General features: G+C 37.2%; 1 protein-coding gene across 1 annotated transcript in view; it reads right to left on the bottom strand.

Moving 5' to 3' along the window:
* Positions 1–1,357: 1,357 nt before the first annotated feature.
* The window catches only part of LOC126650475 (cytosolic phospholipase A2 epsilon-like), a 31,990-nt gene continuing 15,964 nt past the window's right edge, over positions 1,358–17,383 (bottom strand). Inside the window, exons 7-21 of the mRNA XM_050335306.1 lie at positions 15,227–15,269; positions 14,749–14,812; positions 13,650–13,792; positions 13,409–13,498; positions 12,689–12,726; positions 10,931–11,066; positions 9,155–9,291; positions 7,721–7,943; positions 6,678–6,792; positions 5,777–5,914; positions 5,394–5,501; positions 4,393–4,584; positions 3,754–3,923; positions 2,589–2,775; positions 1,358–1,715 (exon numbers count right to left, since the gene is read on the bottom strand). Coding sequence (XP_050191263.1) covers positions 1,507–1,715; positions 2,589–2,775; positions 3,754–3,923; positions 4,393–4,584; positions 5,394–5,501; positions 5,777–5,914; positions 6,678–6,792; positions 7,721–7,943; positions 9,155–9,291; positions 10,931–11,066; positions 12,689–12,726; positions 13,409–13,498; positions 13,650–13,792; positions 14,749–14,812; positions 15,227–15,269 — 1,993 coding nt within the window. The 3' untranslated portion in view covers positions 1,358–1,506. The remainder of the gene's footprint in view (positions 1,716–2,588; positions 2,776–3,753; positions 3,924–4,392; positions 4,585–5,393; positions 5,502–5,776; positions 5,915–6,677; positions 6,793–7,720; positions 7,944–9,154; positions 9,292–10,930; positions 11,067–12,688; positions 12,727–13,408; positions 13,499–13,649; positions 13,793–14,748; positions 14,813–15,226; positions 15,270–17,383) is intronic.

Raw genomic sequence — 17,383 nt, 5'->3', positions numbered from 1 at the left:
CCAGAGTGATCACATGAGTTGATAATCTAGTGTATTGAAGCAGAACTACAACTACAGATGCCTCACACGTGGAGGGATAATAATCTAGATTCAAACATGCAATACTGTACCTAAAAACAGGGTTACACCATGCCCCTTCAAGTTTTTTCAGGAGCACGAACACAATGAACATGCTTATAAGTGAAAAACATTGCCCACTCATTCTCTTCTACCACCCAGTTTTCTCTAAAATGCACGATCAGCTGAGTTTTTTTCATAGGAAGGAATCTTTTCCCCCATCCATTACCTAGAACTTCATTCCACAAAAACAAATTTGTCACTTCTGAGCATAGTCAAGACTCTTCTGGTCTCAATACTAATTCTGCTCTGGTGACTCTGTCTGAAATTCATTGCAACAGTGGGAGCCTTTTATTTCCAAAAGAAAGGTAATCCAAAACATTTTCTGGGCTGCTGTGAATAATCTCTTCATGAATCACAGCTCCACAGTGCAGGGCTGCTGTTGTGAAAGACTAAGCTCACGATCTGCCTGTTGCAGAACTGTGAGAGTCCACCTTCCCCCAGAAAAACTCTAGGATTTTTGATGATGAAAAACCACTCTTTCAGGACAATCCCTGCAAAGACCATTTGCCCATAAGTGTTGAACAGGTGTAAAAAATATGTCTGGAAGGGATCTCCAGAGGCTCTCTTGCATTGCCTTATTCTATGCAAACAGCTGGCAGCCACTTTGCATCTCGTGAAACACTTGGAGAAATTGCAAGGTCATCCTCCAGGAACAGTCAAGGCAGGTAAAGATGAGTGAGATACAACAGTCAGCAAAAAGTCCAGGAGAAAACTGAAGGAAAATTGGGCAATATGTCTACTGCTTAGGTTGAGTATAAGCGGATCTGTAAATAGCAGCTCAGTTGTTTATCTCCTGAAATAAAAATTACCTAATTCAGGGGTATTTTTCATTGGTGGTGAAAACTTTATAGATTTTACAATAGCTATAATAACTTCAGAAATTTATTTTCAAGGATTAGTGAAGAACGGTAAATAAAAACCTCCTAGTGGACAGACAATCAAATCAGAGATGATAACCTTCAATAATTAAGATAAGCAGGACCAGTACAATGGATTAGTTTTTTACCAAAGAAGTTCCAGTTCGAGGGATTGCCAAATGAAAAACCCACCATGTAAATACTGTTTTGATACACATTTTAATGTTCCACATATTTCATCTTACACAAAATTATAATAATTTATATGGACTATATATAACAATGTTAAAGTAACAAGGTAACAAAACTAAAAACAAATTTGCTGCTTTGAAGTTTGTTTTGGATTAAACCACTTGTAAATTCCAGTATGTTTTCCTGAACTGTGTAAATAGGGTGGAGTCCAGCAAGTCCTTAGGATGATGTGATTTCTACTGCAAGTATAACTGGCTACCATCAAATGTCTTGATCTTACCAAACCACAGACAACCTAAGAAACATCATAAGGAAAGTTAAAGCCAGTGTGTCGTGGCTAATAATTCCGCTGCTTCCTCCGTGCCACTGCCATGCGCAAGGCCTGAATAATCAACTTCTCGTTATTCAAGACATTGTAATCAGTCAGTTTCACCAGTTTGTCAAAATTCTCTTCACTGAAACACACCTCCCTTGTTGTAAATGGGGAGAGGATGGTGGAGACATCAACTTTGCCTTCAACCATCTCTTCAGGACTCCTTTCCAAACCTGAGGGGCAAACCACAAGGAGATGCACCAATAAGGTTTTATTGTAGTCTGTGGCTCCTATCAGTCATTTACATAATTATAGGTAGACAAGGGAGATATGGAAGGAAAGATACAATTTGCCAGAGGGATGTAAAAGTAACATAGTAGCAATGTATTCTTTAGCATCTGGATTAAGCCTGTATCCAAATATGATTTTACATCATTCAACATTTACATCACCCAAACAGCTGGGAATCAGAACAGCATTAGCAGCAGCAATGCTAGACCCCTGCATGGACATCATAGTCTTTGCTACCCAAACCAGAAATGCACAAGCGAAAGGCAAACAAGATACTCCTGTACTGGATAAAATAATAACCCTCTTACTGAAAGTTCAGAAGATATTATTGCACTCAGAGAGGATATCATTCAAATTAAAACTGAAGATCTCTGTCGACTGGGAGATTACATTTAAATACATGAACAAGACCCAGATGAACGGGCTTACCACCAAAACCAGCAGAAGGTTTTGCCTCATCTTTGTTTGCAAGCAGCAGTGCATAACAAGCCCATGTCTGTAGAGTAAAATAGCTTGTGTTGAGGACCTGTCCCCTTTGGTATACATATTTTGGGGTTTTACCTTCATACTGTCTCTAGTAGTTCCTGTGAAATAATTGCCTGTACTCATCTCAAATGTATTAAGAAAAGCTTCTGGAGCTCAGATAGTTCAGATGTACTGGCACAGACCAGGTTTGGGTTTGGTTTTCTCACTGATGAGACTGATAATGCTGACATTGGAATGGTAAAAGATGACAGTGAGACATTAGACATGAAATGGAGAGGACTCACTAGGAAAAAGAATTTTTACTAAAATTGCTACCACAGATGACTCACCAGGAGCTTTATATTTCTTGAAGGTGTCATTTACTAGAGGGAAAAAAAGCACTGTTGGGGCTTGTGGACTGTCAGCATCTTCAAATACATAGCACTCCTTCAAGTTTTCCCTGTCTTCCTCACTTATCTCAATTTTGGGAAATGGAATTCCTTGCCCCGAGAAGTACTTCGCAATCTGATCCAGAGGCTGAATGAATGAATAAAATAAATAAAATTCATACAAAAAATCAAAACTGATCCAGAGACCCGGATATTTTAAATCCCAGCAGCTAGTGGCTAACAGGAATATTTTAAGGCTTGAATCTTCCTCTGGGAAGATGGAAATAGCCATAACCACACCAGACATTGCAGCTTATCTTATTTTTCACATTGCTCTAAGCAAAATAAGAAAACAGTCCCTTTCTTTGAACTTGAAAATGAAGCTAAAAGCCACAGAACTAATTTTATAATTCCAATGAAACAGGTTCAGAAGGGGAAGGCAAATAAACTGCAAGAATGGAGAAGAAACACATCAATCCAGATTATTCTGTATCATTGTCTTGACATCTTCATTATTTACCACTTTCTCAGTCTTTCTGTCCTCTACATAATTGGTGATTGCTTGATAATGACTCCCTGTTAACAAATACACTTATTAACATACCTTATGACCTCATGGAAAAAAATTTTAACAGTTATATTTACTACAAACCTACATTTATTTTTATATTCTTATTATATATGCAACACTAACCATATTATTTTCAATTATTAATTAAGTTTGACATCAGCCAATACATTTCCCTAAGACTGATACAAGATAAAGAGGCCAAGACACATAGGTTTTCTTATTTAGTTTGTTAAAATATTGTCAGAACCTTTGCCTTTGTAACTCTTTCACTACAAGGATGGCCAAAATCAGTACCAGAACACTCCTCCATCAGCTCTTCAAAACCCTTGGACCCACTGCAGTGAAGACCTTGATGATTTTAAAATGCCTATAATCCATCACTGTCTTTTAATATTTTTCTTAGTTACTAAGAAATAAATCACCTAATGATCTAAATAATAAATCAGATATTAGTGATCTAATTCGCATTCTAGTACTAAAAAGTTAGGTGTTTTATCTAATGAGGTCTAGAAACAAAAACACCATGAATATCTCAGCTACCGTGGCTTTTCTTACCAGTGTCTGGGACCCTCCACTGTAATTCAAATGCAGGATGACATCCACCTCCCTCTGTGATCTCACAAGCGGTGGGTAGCTGGTATTAATGAAAAAACCAGTATCAACCAGGGCGAGTTCACTGTCTGCTGTTTCCATCAATTTATTTGGTAAGGAGTCTATCACTGTGTCTGCAACATAAATATTTTTCATTACAACAAATAAAACACAAGATTGTCTGCTCCTCTGAAGAAAGTTAACAAGGGAAGAATTGAGAATTTTGTCCCACCTTGTCTCTGCCTTCCTTTGGCTCTAGCAGCACTGAATTACAGGAATGACACACTACTGCTTTTTCCTTCCTTCCTTCCCTTCTGGGCACCACAAGGTGCTTTGACCTTAAAGGGGAGATCCCTCCTCTCTCCTTAGGCTAAACTCACCTTGTCCCCTTGAATGCAATACCCAGACAATAGATACAATTTCCCCCTTCAACAGACACCCCAAAACTGAAATGCTATTCAAATCTGTTTTTTCAATTGTAGAAGGGAGAAGCAGAATGTCAGAAGTCAGTCTCGTCTCTTCCTCTTCATTGGAAAACCTAAATGAATTCCAAAACCTAAACCTCCTTAGAATATTACTAAAAAACATGCTGTGTTACTGTGCCTTTCCAGGCAGAAAATCCTTCACTCTCCAGGTACTTGTTATGCAGCTGGAAGCCTCTGATAAAATTGGGGTACTGTGCAATGGTTGGGCGTCCTGTCAAGACATCTCGCAGAGCAGAGGAGAGGACGCTCGAGGGAGTGAATAGACACGTGTCCACTTCATAGGGATTCATGGACAGAAAGGGTTCTTCTGCTGCAAGACAGAGAGAAGAAGTTCTAAGTTTAGGATGGTTTTCTGAAATTATCAATATTCTAAAAAATGGAGTGATTATACCAACAGTTATCACTTTCCCTCACCCCAAAGGTAAATCAAACATAGTTATAAGCCCTTAAGGTCTATGCTAACAAATAAAACTCAGCACTGGACAGTGAATTAAATGACAGATACCTGCAGGCAGTAGGCTGCCAGGCAGTAAGCATCAACTCCCACTCTAAACTTCCTCAAATGATGCCCGCCTCTATTGTAATGTGTGATGGAGGGGAGGGATGAGTCCCAAAACATACAGAAAGACAATACTGGCCTTTGAACAGGACACCTTCTGAATGTGAATATCACCCAGCTGCAATATCAGCTATGTTAGAAGATCAACCACTCCAGGTTTCCTGTGGCTGAACGAGCAAAAGTGAGTTTTCTCCATGGGCAGTTCAGTTAAGAAAACAGCCCTCTGCAAGAGCTATTTTCTCTACACACATTATTAGTGGCCAAGGAGGAACATATCCTAATTTAACAATCTTAAGATACATTCTTAATACAACATGACTTCTATATGTCTGCTGGAGACTGGTTTTGTGTCTCTGCGACTTTTAGAAAAAGAAGCATCTTTGTCAAAGAAGCACAATTTAGTTGTAAATCAGGGAGGAAAAAAAACTTAGTTGATATCTCTGCTTTGTTTTCTTCATTTTTTTCTCTCTGACTTTGACAGCATTTCTTTATGTATTAGACATCTTCACAGAATATAAGCAATATATACTGGTGGTGGAAAAAAAAATTTTAAATCTCACCAATATCTTTTACTCTGTCTCTGGTCCATCTGCACCAGAAGTCCTCTGAATCAGCAGCCAAATTCCAGACATACATCACATCTATGGAAAATATACTACTCCACATGCCTGTAATATGAAAGAGTGAATAGAAGCTGATTGATGGAGTAGTCTTGGAAGAATTTTAATTGATACATACCTTCAGTTCTTCCTCTTGGATACTTCCTTTCTTTCTGTATGGATACCTTCGTGGGCATATTTCCTAAGTATGTCCCTGCTAATGTAAACTCACACTGGCTCAACCTGTTTGCTGATGTCTTTCCAGTGCTGTCCCCACAGACCATGCATTCACTCGTGCCACGTGCCTCTCAAGTAGACCACCTTTCCCCCTAAGCAATAGTCACCTTGCATGTAGCAGATCCGAGTCTCTGAGAGCCTCTTCACCATCCTCCCCATAAAGAATTCACTTCCAAAATGTTCTGCGCGAATAGATGCTCCATATTTCAGGAAACCAACTTCATAAGGAGTGAACTCCAGCCACTCTATGGCAACAGCAGCCAGACCATGAAAAGGCAATAATATGTTAGCTATTGCTAAACAGAGGAATACTAGAAAACAAATAACGAGAAAGGCCCTGGGTAGTTTACAATATGCTGTTCACCAGCTATAGCTGTATCTGTATTGCTTGCAGTACTGATGCCATAAGGGCCTTCCACATCATGGGAGGGCAGTCCTTGACTGTGATACAGCAGTCTCCAGCAGAAAATCTTATGCAGTTAATCTTACCCAAAAGTATGTATTGCTCATGTATAACTTGTTCTCTTTAGGACACTAGTGACAGAGAGCTTAGTATTCACTTGGTATCATGTATTCAGATGCTCATATTAAACAAATAGTATGAAAATTAATAGCAACTGAGATTTTCCTGACACTGAACCCAAAAATTCAAAGGTTTCTCAATCACTGTGCAAAATAAGATCATGTGGAACCATCATAAGAATTTGTTTCATTACAAGGTTTTTGTGACAGGATAAATGATGACTTGGGCATCTTTTGTGGTATAACCATGTTTCCAATTCTCAAATTGGAAAATCAAATGCTAAACACTAAACATTTGTTTGTTTGTTTATTTTTAGTTTTAGTTACTATTATTTGAAATTTTTATAGTTTTTTGGGGGTTGAGGTGTTTTTTTGCAGTTAGAATGAAAGAACTATTGTATTATTAAAGTTGATTACATGCATATTATTTTAGTTTGAATTACTTAAATTATAAAGTTTTTAAGAAATCTAAATCATAACCATTACCTCTGAATGCTTGGGCACTATAGTTGGACTTGAGATTGATGGCCACATAGATGGGCAGTGGGTTCTGACCATTATCCACTGCCTGCCGTTGGTCCGAGAGTCTGTGCTCATCTTTCTGGTTTTGATTAAAAATGGTTCATGGAATGAGGTGAAAAATAACTTGCACTTGAAATAATATAATGTGAATTATCAACTTTATCCAAGTTCCCCATTCCCATTCCCAGCTCACTGGATCATTCAGAAATACCCATCATGGAATATTCCAAACTTGGCAAGTATCCCATAAGAAGCAGTTACACCCTATATGGGATCTCAAATTTTGATATATGCAAAAAGGTTGATTGTAGATTCAGCAAGGAAAGCACCCAAAAAAAACATTCCCAGGAAAATTTATGCAGGTAAGTGGAAGGAAAAGTTCTTACCTTGGTTGGGTCTTAACAAGGAATTTATCATATTTTAAGGTGTTTTGCAAGTATATGCAAGAATATATTATATTGCACATGACAATTTAAAACTTCCTTGTATAAACATAAACCAGAAGGAAACTATTTAAGATATACTATTTTCAAGGTAATAAGATTTCTATCACTCTTTCTTAAAACTTGATATCATGTTTAGAGAATGGTCTACCCCACTGATTGAAACATCTCCATATGTCACATACTAGGTCACTTTATAAATGCATATCTTCATTTATGCTAAGAAGCAAATTATTTCAAATTTTTAAGTGCCTCTTCTAGTGAGAATATTCAATGTCCAAAGCAATTTTTTTATGATTAAAAATATTTTTTTCTCAGGAATATTCTTTCTTTAAGGAGAAAGAACACCTTTGACTGCTATGCCCTGGCTCCTTCAGTTCAAGGTCAACCTCTCTTCATATCAACAGTAGTGTTTTAATAATAAATCTGAATATATAATATTTAATCAACTACTAAACTGATTATTTACACTAGTAGTACTGAATGGTATCCCAGGATTTATTTTCTTCTTCCTAGTAGCTACAGAAGTTCAGCAGGTTTGTGGAAAAAAAAAAAGAGTAATACCTTATCATGTAGCATGGATTCAATGACAAGGCCCCAAAGGTCTATGAAAGAGGTGTTATGTCCTTCTTTAGACCTCTCCATCAGGTCATTATAATAGTACTTCAGACAGTCCAAGGAAAAACAACAGATCTTGGATTTGGTTACGTGCTTGCGAGCTTCTTTGATAGCATCCTCTAGATATTTTTGTGACCAATTAGCATCCTCGTATAAGTTTGCCATGGTCCTGAAGAAACGTTAGAAGAAAATAATCAAAGAGGAGTAATACTGTGGGGTTTACCTTCAGAAAACTTTCGTGCAACCTGTCTGCCTGTTTCTTAATTCTTGTGGGATTCACAACTAAAAATTAAACATATTTAAAATACTCCCATTTCAAGAGCAAGCAAAACCTCCAATCTTTCCTGGTTTGGTGATGATAAAAGTTTCTGTGGGTCCAAAAATGATCTCCAAATTCAAGGGAGAAAAAAACCCAAGACCCAAGGATATTAAATACAAAGGCTCCTCCTCAAATTAATTTCTTGGAAGGTGGAGAATATTCTGCGGAGCAGTCACTACTGGTTTGCTCTAGTCCTACATTCAGTCCCATGAATCTGCTAATGGCTTGTGCCAGTGAGAAAACTGGGCAGTCCTTAGGCATGTCCTTGTATGGCCATTGTTACTTGTCTCCTAGAACTCATAACACAGACAAGTATATTCAGACCACGTACATATAGGGAAATTAAAATAATTTTGGCAAATCTTAGAAAAACTTACCATTGAGTTTGAACTTATATAAAGGACTAACACTCTCAATTCAGTGAAAAAAAGTTCTCCACTTCCAAACAGGTGTAGAAGAGGGAAGGTACCTAGAACCTACTTGATTAAATACCTTAGTTAGTTTAAGTTTGACATCTGCTGTATGCCCACTAGGAGAAGAGAGCACTTTACAATGAGCAAGCAAAGTTGCAGTTTCTCCTGGGTCAGTAACCTGGTGCAATTTGGTGGGCTTTCTGTGATGTATTAATTCCACCAGCCCCATACATCTTTGCACTGTAAGATGCAAAGGGAGATGCACTGCAAATCCAAAATAGAAATGAGAATAACCAGCAAGTGGCAGGCATAAATTATTCTTCTCATATTTCTTCAATTTCCAGTCTAAAGACAAATTTGTTGCATTTAGTCTAAAATAATTGATAGAAATATGAAAAGGGAATAGAGCATTAACATGAAAATATCAGGCATAGACTGTCAGTGTGGTGACAAAAGCAGGTCATGAATGTGATGATTGATCTCTTTATCAGTATGTTTTGTTTCTTTGTTCCAGGTGGACAGAGAGGAGATTGTGGGAAGAATGGAAATGCTTTTGCTCTGCTAAGTGCCATATCAGCCAATGGTGTTGTACAAAGAGTCCACGGCATTGGACAGAGAAAACATAAACCTTGTTTGGGTCATTCTCACCATGTGGTACCCGATAAACCACCAATGTAGGAAATGCAGTCTAACAGGTTGAGCTTCTGCAGACCCAGCAGGCTGCCATACATGGCGGTGAGTGATCTCGTGCCTCCCCCTGTTGTCGTAATGGCCACCACTGGCACCTGTTCAACACAGCAAGGCAGGGGGAGAGAAAACCATGCCCCTATTAGAGACAAACAGTCCTTACTGCAGAAATCAGATAAAAGGTTGCAGGCATTGATACAAGCAGTGATGTTGCTTCATATGAAAAGGATGTGATTGTTGCAAAAGGCTTCTGTTTGCCATCACCTGACTGATGTGAGAGGGAAGGATTATGTCTTATCCACTCAGATGAGGCGGACAGGAGGGTGTTTACTTAATACAGAAATGGAAATCAACCTCATCACCCTGGTATTTTTCTCAAAGTGTATTATTAGAAGCCAACATAGAAAATACAGGATTTACCACACTGGAGCAGATTAAGGATCCATGATTCTGCCTCTAACAATGACCAGTGTTGCAGAAGAATGCACAGCACCCTGTAATCAGCCAAACCACACAATAGCCAAAGCCTTCCTGGATGCAGGCCACTAATTACTAATTACTTTACATCCTGAAGCACAGTCATTGATAGGGTTTCCCCCTCCACAGTCCAAGTGTAATTGAAGAGACAGACTATTCTTCTCTTAATCTTTTCGTGATCTAGTACACCCTTCGCTTCTGTTAGCATCTAGAGTTGTGTGGATGTTCACATGCCCTATGGAAAATGTCTATTTTTATTTTTCCTATACTAGCGTCTAATTTCATAAAGGAATCTGTTATTCTAAAGTCAGTGAATAGAGCATGAAGAAAATAATTCCTCCATCCTAAAAAACTCCAAAAACACAGAAAACCTAAATAGATGTTCTTGGTACTCTAAACTCTTTCAGAGCTTAAACCCAGGGAGTGAGGACAAATCTCATAATCTTAACTAAAATCAGAATAAATTCCAAAAATTATGTTTTCTAACTTTTTCATTATGAATTAAAACTCTAATTAATTTTTTTTCAGTTCAAATATAAGTCAGCTAATAAGGTAGAGGGGATTTTTCCTAAAATGCTAAAGAGTATTCTTAGTGTTTGTAAATTTACTTTTCTGATTGTCAGCAACCGAGCTAGGCATAAGCAGTTACAAAATTTATGACTCAACTACAGAGACAGGAACAGAAGTTACAGTGATACAGCTGAACTTGCGATAAGCTATTTCATCTACAACTCAGTGATGCTATAACATTCACTCTTCTTTTCCAGGTTGATGGTTTTATTCTGTTGGTTTTCCCAAAAATACAGCCTTTTTGCTGCAGAAGCCACCCCAAGAATTTTTATTCAGATGTCTGTGAGAAAATATTTGATTCTCCCTCTCAAAACCCTTTACATGTGCCATGCACACAGCCTTGTGTTTGTCACTGAGATAAGGCATACTCTTTCCCAGGCAACATCCCCCAGCTATCCCAGGTCTGGGATTTTCCTCCTGAGACCCATGAGCAATACCAAGAATAAACAGGAATGAGCTGAACCGAGGAGCTGTCGAGAAGTTTTTGGGTCTGTGAAGACATTATCCTGCCTCCCCTGCTCTGCTACATTAACAGGCCACTGCTGCTCTTGCTCATCCCTTGCCCTGGGTGGCCAGGCTTGGCCCACAGTAGTAGGATTAATCAAGCTGGACTTTTATTTGTGGCTTGAATTTGTGAGTCAGGACCTGATTTGCAGATAGGAGTTGTTGCCCAGGACTGTACTGTCTTACCTCATGCTCTTTCAGATCCTCCTCCAAATTAAGAATCTTTTTCAGAGCAGCAGCAACATATTTCTTCCTTTTCCGCAGGAAATCCTGCTCTTCCTTGCACAGGCTAAAACCCAAGCGCACATCCAGATCTCCTGAGCTAGAACAGACAATGGCACAAATCAGTGCACACATCATTTATCAATGATTTCAAGATCTATACAGCAGGTAATCAAAAAATAAATCATCTGTAAAACAAGTTAGTTCCAGTTAGTTCCAAGTCCGCATATTGATCAAGGAAGAAAGAAAATCAAGCATTTCTACTGACAGTAAGGAGTAGCAGTGAGGATGAAGAGGAGTTTCCAAGGTACTTCAGATTTTTTTTAACACAGACACAAGACAATTATCCCTTTTATCACCAAAAGGGATAATTTCGGAAGTATTTTTTTCTGTATCCATTCCTGTTTGTCACCATGACATCCTGAAAAATTCAAGTGATGACATCATGGCTTGTTCTCAAATTTTGACAGCCCACTAACAGTATTTAAAGTGATGGTCCTAATCAGTTACACAAAGGAGCTTGAACTGCAGAGAAAGGATCACTCCCTGCTCAGCCTCTGTCTTGGGAAATCCAGCCTTTCACCTGTGTCTGTAACAGATTTCTAGATAAGCATTTGCAAGTTTCATCCTGCAAATATACAAGAATATCCATCTTTTTTTTTTCCCACATGTGCAGACACATGGAATTTTGTCCCTTGAGAAATGTGAAGCATAAGCAAAAAAAAAAAAAAAAAAGTCAGAAAAAAAGGTGCAAACCCGGTCAAATGGCAACTAATATTATGTGCCTTCAACAACACAAATTACTGAGAAGATCACTAAATACTGACCAAATCTTCTTGGTCACATCACCCTCTGGTGGCTGCAAAGTCTGTCCTGAACATTATTTTCACCAATATTTCACAAATTTGAATGTTTCAAGGATTAATGCTCCTAACCTTGGTTCTCCAGCAAATTTGGTTTATCACACAGTGTAATTTTGAAAACAGAATAAGTTCAACTGATTTATCCTACAAAACCAAACAACTCTTTTAGTGATAGATTAACATTTCACTTGCTCTCTCTATAATTCTGTCTTTTAGATTAATATTTCAATATATTTTGTTATGGTCAAAGGTTGAACAGGTAGCTCTCCATCTACACAAAGTGCTCTCATGTTGTAAAAAACCAACTTGATTCCCTTCTGTATATCAGCCCATAGTGGGGATGGGATGTTGTGAACCATATGAAGTTTTCAGCTGTACATAAAACACAGTTGTCTTCAATTTTATGTATCACTGGTGCAATTCTGTCCCTGTGTGTGGGTTGTCAGAGGTGCAGCTGGTCAGATCTCAGCTTCTGTTCTGCTCAGTGAAGTAGGAGAAGGGGCAGAAACCCTATGTTTAACTTTTGCGAAGTTAAAGACCGATCGAGTTTATTTCAGTCATTATGCAAATCTGACTGTTGGCATAAATGGGAAATAAAATTAATATGTGAGTAGTACTCATGTATAAGAATCATAGTCATAAACTAATTTACTCTGAAGAAACCTATGAAGGCTCACATACTCATATCGAACTGCACAATCCTGTAACTGCACAGACTTGTACTCACCTCAAGCACCACGTGAGCACAGGACAAAGCACTCACGTGGTATGTGTTCATCTCTCCACCTATCATAGAAAAACACCTACATAACTGGTTTACAGTAGTCCTGGATGACAGGACAAAAAGAGGGTATCTTACCATTTTCTTGCTGTCAAGCACAAGTGAAATGAATTATCCTAGAAATTGAGAAAATAAAGCTAATTACCACCAAATTTTAAAACATTTCTTTCTTTCAAGTTCAGCCACTGCCTATTGACTAAGAGAGGGGGGTTTCAAATAATGAATCATAAGGTTAAGGACTTTTTTTATACAATTAGCCAAAGACACATTTTCTCTTCTCCCCCCTCCGTGTGTTTGGGGCAGGTAGTGTGCCACAAGTTTGCATGTCACACCAGTCCCCAGTGCACACACTTAGAAGGGGCAACAAGAATGCTGTAACTTAATTTATTAAACTAAAATAAAAATATACATACAAAACCACTCCGGTTATCAATAGTTAGACAAATTAAAATCTGAATTAAGTTCATAATCTCATAATTTTTATTAATTATTAGCCATTCCAGAATTACTCCAATACAAAAAAAATCTTGAATGCATGTACAAATGACAGTAACTTTTGTTCTTTGAAACCACTTGGTTCTAATTGTGGGATGCAGGTTTACTGTGATTTTCATATTATTAAAATTATTGTTAACACCTGTTCTTAAAAGTGACTATGGCAAACTTTTTTTTTATTTTATCATTTACAATAACTATCTGTACAATTTTACACAGTGATTTTGTTTATTTGGTAACTTTAGCAGTACAATACTAAGCACATTTTAAATATATATATTTCAAAAGGTTCCCAGGACTCACCTCTTCTAGTACTATTTCCTTTTGCAAAGGGAGTGAATTCAAGGGGAAAGAAAGGACCTCAGGCTTTTCTGTTTCATTTCCATCAACCAGCTGAAAAAATGTAAAAAAGAGTTGGGTATGCACACAGGAAACATTTGTCATCTCTAGAACTTCTCCTACTAAGAGTTCGGTTCACTGGTTACATTAATTTCTTTTTCTAATTTCATTGAGATTAATGGTAACAGACAGAAACAGAACTTACCTCTTCTGGCAATATAATATCCAGTCTTGTCTGGTCATTTATGACACAGTGAAACTTGATGATATGAAGGCTGGGACCAGAGTCCAGCAACATCTTCTGGCTTCCTTCATGTGATCCTTTCACTGTAAATGTAAGCTCCTGGTCTAAACAGAGAGGCAGGGAACAAAGAGAATTTTAACTATTTTAAGCAAACACAGGTAGATAATTAACAAACAAACAAACAATCCGCTTTCTACTCTGCACTCTTTTTGTCTGATTTTCCCTACACCACAATGACTAAGTAGACTTTGAGTGTCTGAAACAGACTGGAAACTGATACAAAATATCTTGGTGAATCTGTATAAGTCATCAATATACAGAAATCACAGATTTTTTGAATACCACAGCTTGCTATTTGGTAGGTGCTTTCCATAAACAAATAAAATCAAGGTTTAGATTTAAAGGAGTGTCAGTTTAAAGGCATTTTGGATTATCCATGTTGTTACTGTTTATTTGAATGAATTTAAAGACTAGCAAAGAATCCTGCTATATTTATTAGAGCTAAATTTTACAAACAGCCCTGTTTTGGTGACCCTATGGTTGCAGAGTATTTTCCTGCATTTTGGGGAGACCCCTTTGATACAACTTTATATTTAAGAGCTTAAGTTTATTATTTTTGCTAAAGAAACAAAAAAAAGTCTCTTTCAGAACCCTAAATATGCATAAACTTTATACTCAAACCCAAACCCAAGCCAAACATACAGGATAATGTTTTTACATGTTATGTTAATTATGAGATATTTTAAAAGAAGATTCAACTTAGAGAAATTCATTTTGAACAAGCAATAAACAAAGAGAACTAACATAATTTTTCTAAGTTTTTCATTCTAGTATATGTGGCTCTATTTTTTAATAAATTCAAGATTTGCCACATAACCAAATACTTGACTAACTTGAATTTTGACAGATACAATCTTTCTGCCAGGCGGGGCATGGCAAAACTAAGTATTGTGTGACACAGCTAGAGTAACATGCACAACAGATTATTAATTTTTTGACATCTGTTATAATGACTTAATCACAACACAAAAACAATAGTTTAATGAAGCAATAACCTCACTTGTGGATTGCTGCTTCAGCTTCCCCGTATCCACTCTAACCTCCAAACAGGAAACCTCACGTGCCTGGAGCAAGAGAGGATAAGTGATGATTGAGAGATTGCAAATGATTCATACTGTTCTCAACTAACCCCTCTGGTTGATCAATGAGCAACACAGTTATTATCTATGTCTTCAGATAACACAAGGGAAATAGTGATAAGGTATTTTTTTCTAAATTTGAAATTAAAGAGGAACAGATCATGAGCCGCTTAAATTTGGAGAGACAATTAAGTAAAGAAGATGATCTCAGTTCAAAATAGTGGGTGCATTAAGGTACAGGACTATTTTTATGAGCATTGTATCACCTGCTTCATTAACTCCTAATAGTTCTAGGCCTACAGTTTGTAGAACTTTAGGACACAGCTCAAAGTTTCCAGAGTTAGAAATATGAACACTTGCTATGCAGAAACAAGAAAAATTGTAATAAATATATATTACCACTAGTACTCCATTAGTAATAATGCCATCAGGATAGTCCGGACTGAAAAATAAAACAGAAAATATAATGTTATGGGTGTGACAACTCAGACAAATATTTAAGTCTATTAGTTAACACATTACTAATTTCCCCCATCAGCTTTGACATTTCTGACATTAACATTTTCACTCAAAAATACTTTAAAGCTTAGGATTAGATGATGACCTGAGTTGAAATTTTTTTCCATCCACTCGTGGTAGAATATGAAGTTGGATTTCTACTCCTGTGGTCTTATACATTTGCTTCAGCAAACCATGCAATGAATACTGATATGTGACATACTGAGTTTGAGGACAGCTGGAGGCTGTTAAATCCATCTTGATTGTTTTGATCATTACAGTTTTACCCAAGGTTTTGTGCTTCAAAAACTGATACAACTGCCTAGATTTCCACAACTTATAAAAAAAATCACCATAACAGCAGAAGTAATTGTACTCACCTCTGTATAATGACCTGCAAATCCCACAGGAGATTTTAATAGATCACTATATGTGTACATGTGTTTACACTTAAAAGGGCAGAGGTTAATGTATATACATTATATTCTAAAATATTTTTCCATCAGAAAAATAAGGCAATGTCCATTAAGAATATCTTATCATTTACCGTTTTATTAAATAGCACATGTAAATTCATTTAGTGTCTCAAGAACTCAGAGCAGTCAAAAGGTAATATGTGCATACATAACTTTATGAAGATTGAGCACTGACAGCTCAACCTGCTACAGAAAGTGCAAGTTGTTTATTCAGACTTTACAAGCTATTGATTATACTTTCTGAGGTCTTATATAATTCTACAGTTTATATATTTTATCTCAGTTGAAGCCAGACAAAACAATTACTTTAAAATTAGATGAAGGACATTGGTTGTATCCACTTTAAGGGAAGATTTATCACAACAACTAATATAATATCTTTATAAGATTTCCCATGACAAAGAATTTACCCAAAATTGCAAGGCTTGTAAACAGCTTTCCAAATCAGTATTTTCCTTTGAGAGAAAAATAGGAGCTGGCTAAATAAAATGCAGAACATTCAGGAAAAATTTTCCATTAAAAGAACCCGAACAACAATAGAACCCAAGCAAACATGTCTCCTCAAAAAACAGTTACACATTTACGGATTTTGTAAGATCTTTCTTTGAAAGTGTATTTCAAAAGAATTCAAAGTACCTTGGTCAGGAATGGGCAAGAAATACTCAGTGTTTCTACCTGTATGCAGGGAAATGGGTGTAAGTACCACTCAGCTTTTGTTTCAGACACAAATTTTTGCACATAATTATGATTTTGCAGTAAAATACTCATAACATTACATATGGTGTCACTGTCTTCAAATGCTTCATTAAGAAAAACAAGGAAACTAAGAAACAGCATGATAGATATTAAAATATTTCAGTCTGCATAGCCAGGTGAAATGAAGGTAGAAAGAGAGGTAAAGATATCTGTTCTTGATAGTAAATGTCCAGTAAAGTGTAGTATTATTTGAAGTACTGGTATCAGCAAAGTATAAAGTTAGCTGATAGCCAGGAGGTCCCAGGTATGACCCTCAAACATGGTGGAAAACCTGCACTGCTGTACGGAACAGCTTGGAAGGCTCCTGAGAAGAACCAGGACAACTCAGCCATTAAGCACCAGCAGCTGAATTGGCTCTATTGGGGTGTTACCTCTGCTGTCATTGCTGCAAGGAAGCCCAGCTACTGTCACTTGTGAGTTACTCTCCACACTGCACTTTGCACTTTTACATCCTGAATTTCAAGATTTCTGCTGGTCACAGCGTAAGACAGATGCTTTATTTTTTTTTAACCTGGTTATCCATACACTAGTTTTAGAAGAGCAAAGGCACTCACTTTTCTCTCAATCTTTGGAAATCAGCCACAGTTAGAAACAGAGCTGAACTGGATGCAAAAGAGCTCTTACTCTTCAGGTTGGCAGGGACTTCTGAATACTTTGCTTATCTTTGGAGCTCTGAAAAGCATCCATTTCTTGTGACTAACTGGTAGTCTAGACTAACAATCAACCCACTATTAGGTCCTCATTACACATACTAAGACTCCTGTCCTCTCCTCCATCACAGTTTGGGATTTGTGGCCTTTTTTTATTGCAGACCTCAGTTGCACTA

This window comes from Myiozetetes cayanensis, unplaced genomic scaffold (genome assembly GCF_022539395.1).
Source record: "Myiozetetes cayanensis isolate MyiCay16 unplaced genomic scaffold, myiCay2020 scf6-25, whole genome shotgun sequence".
In the NCBI taxonomy this organism is placed as follows: domain Eukaryota; kingdom Metazoa; phylum Chordata; class Aves; order Passeriformes; family Tyrannidae; genus Myiozetetes; species Myiozetetes cayanensis.
This window is presented reverse-complemented; position numbering and strand designations above follow the sequence as displayed.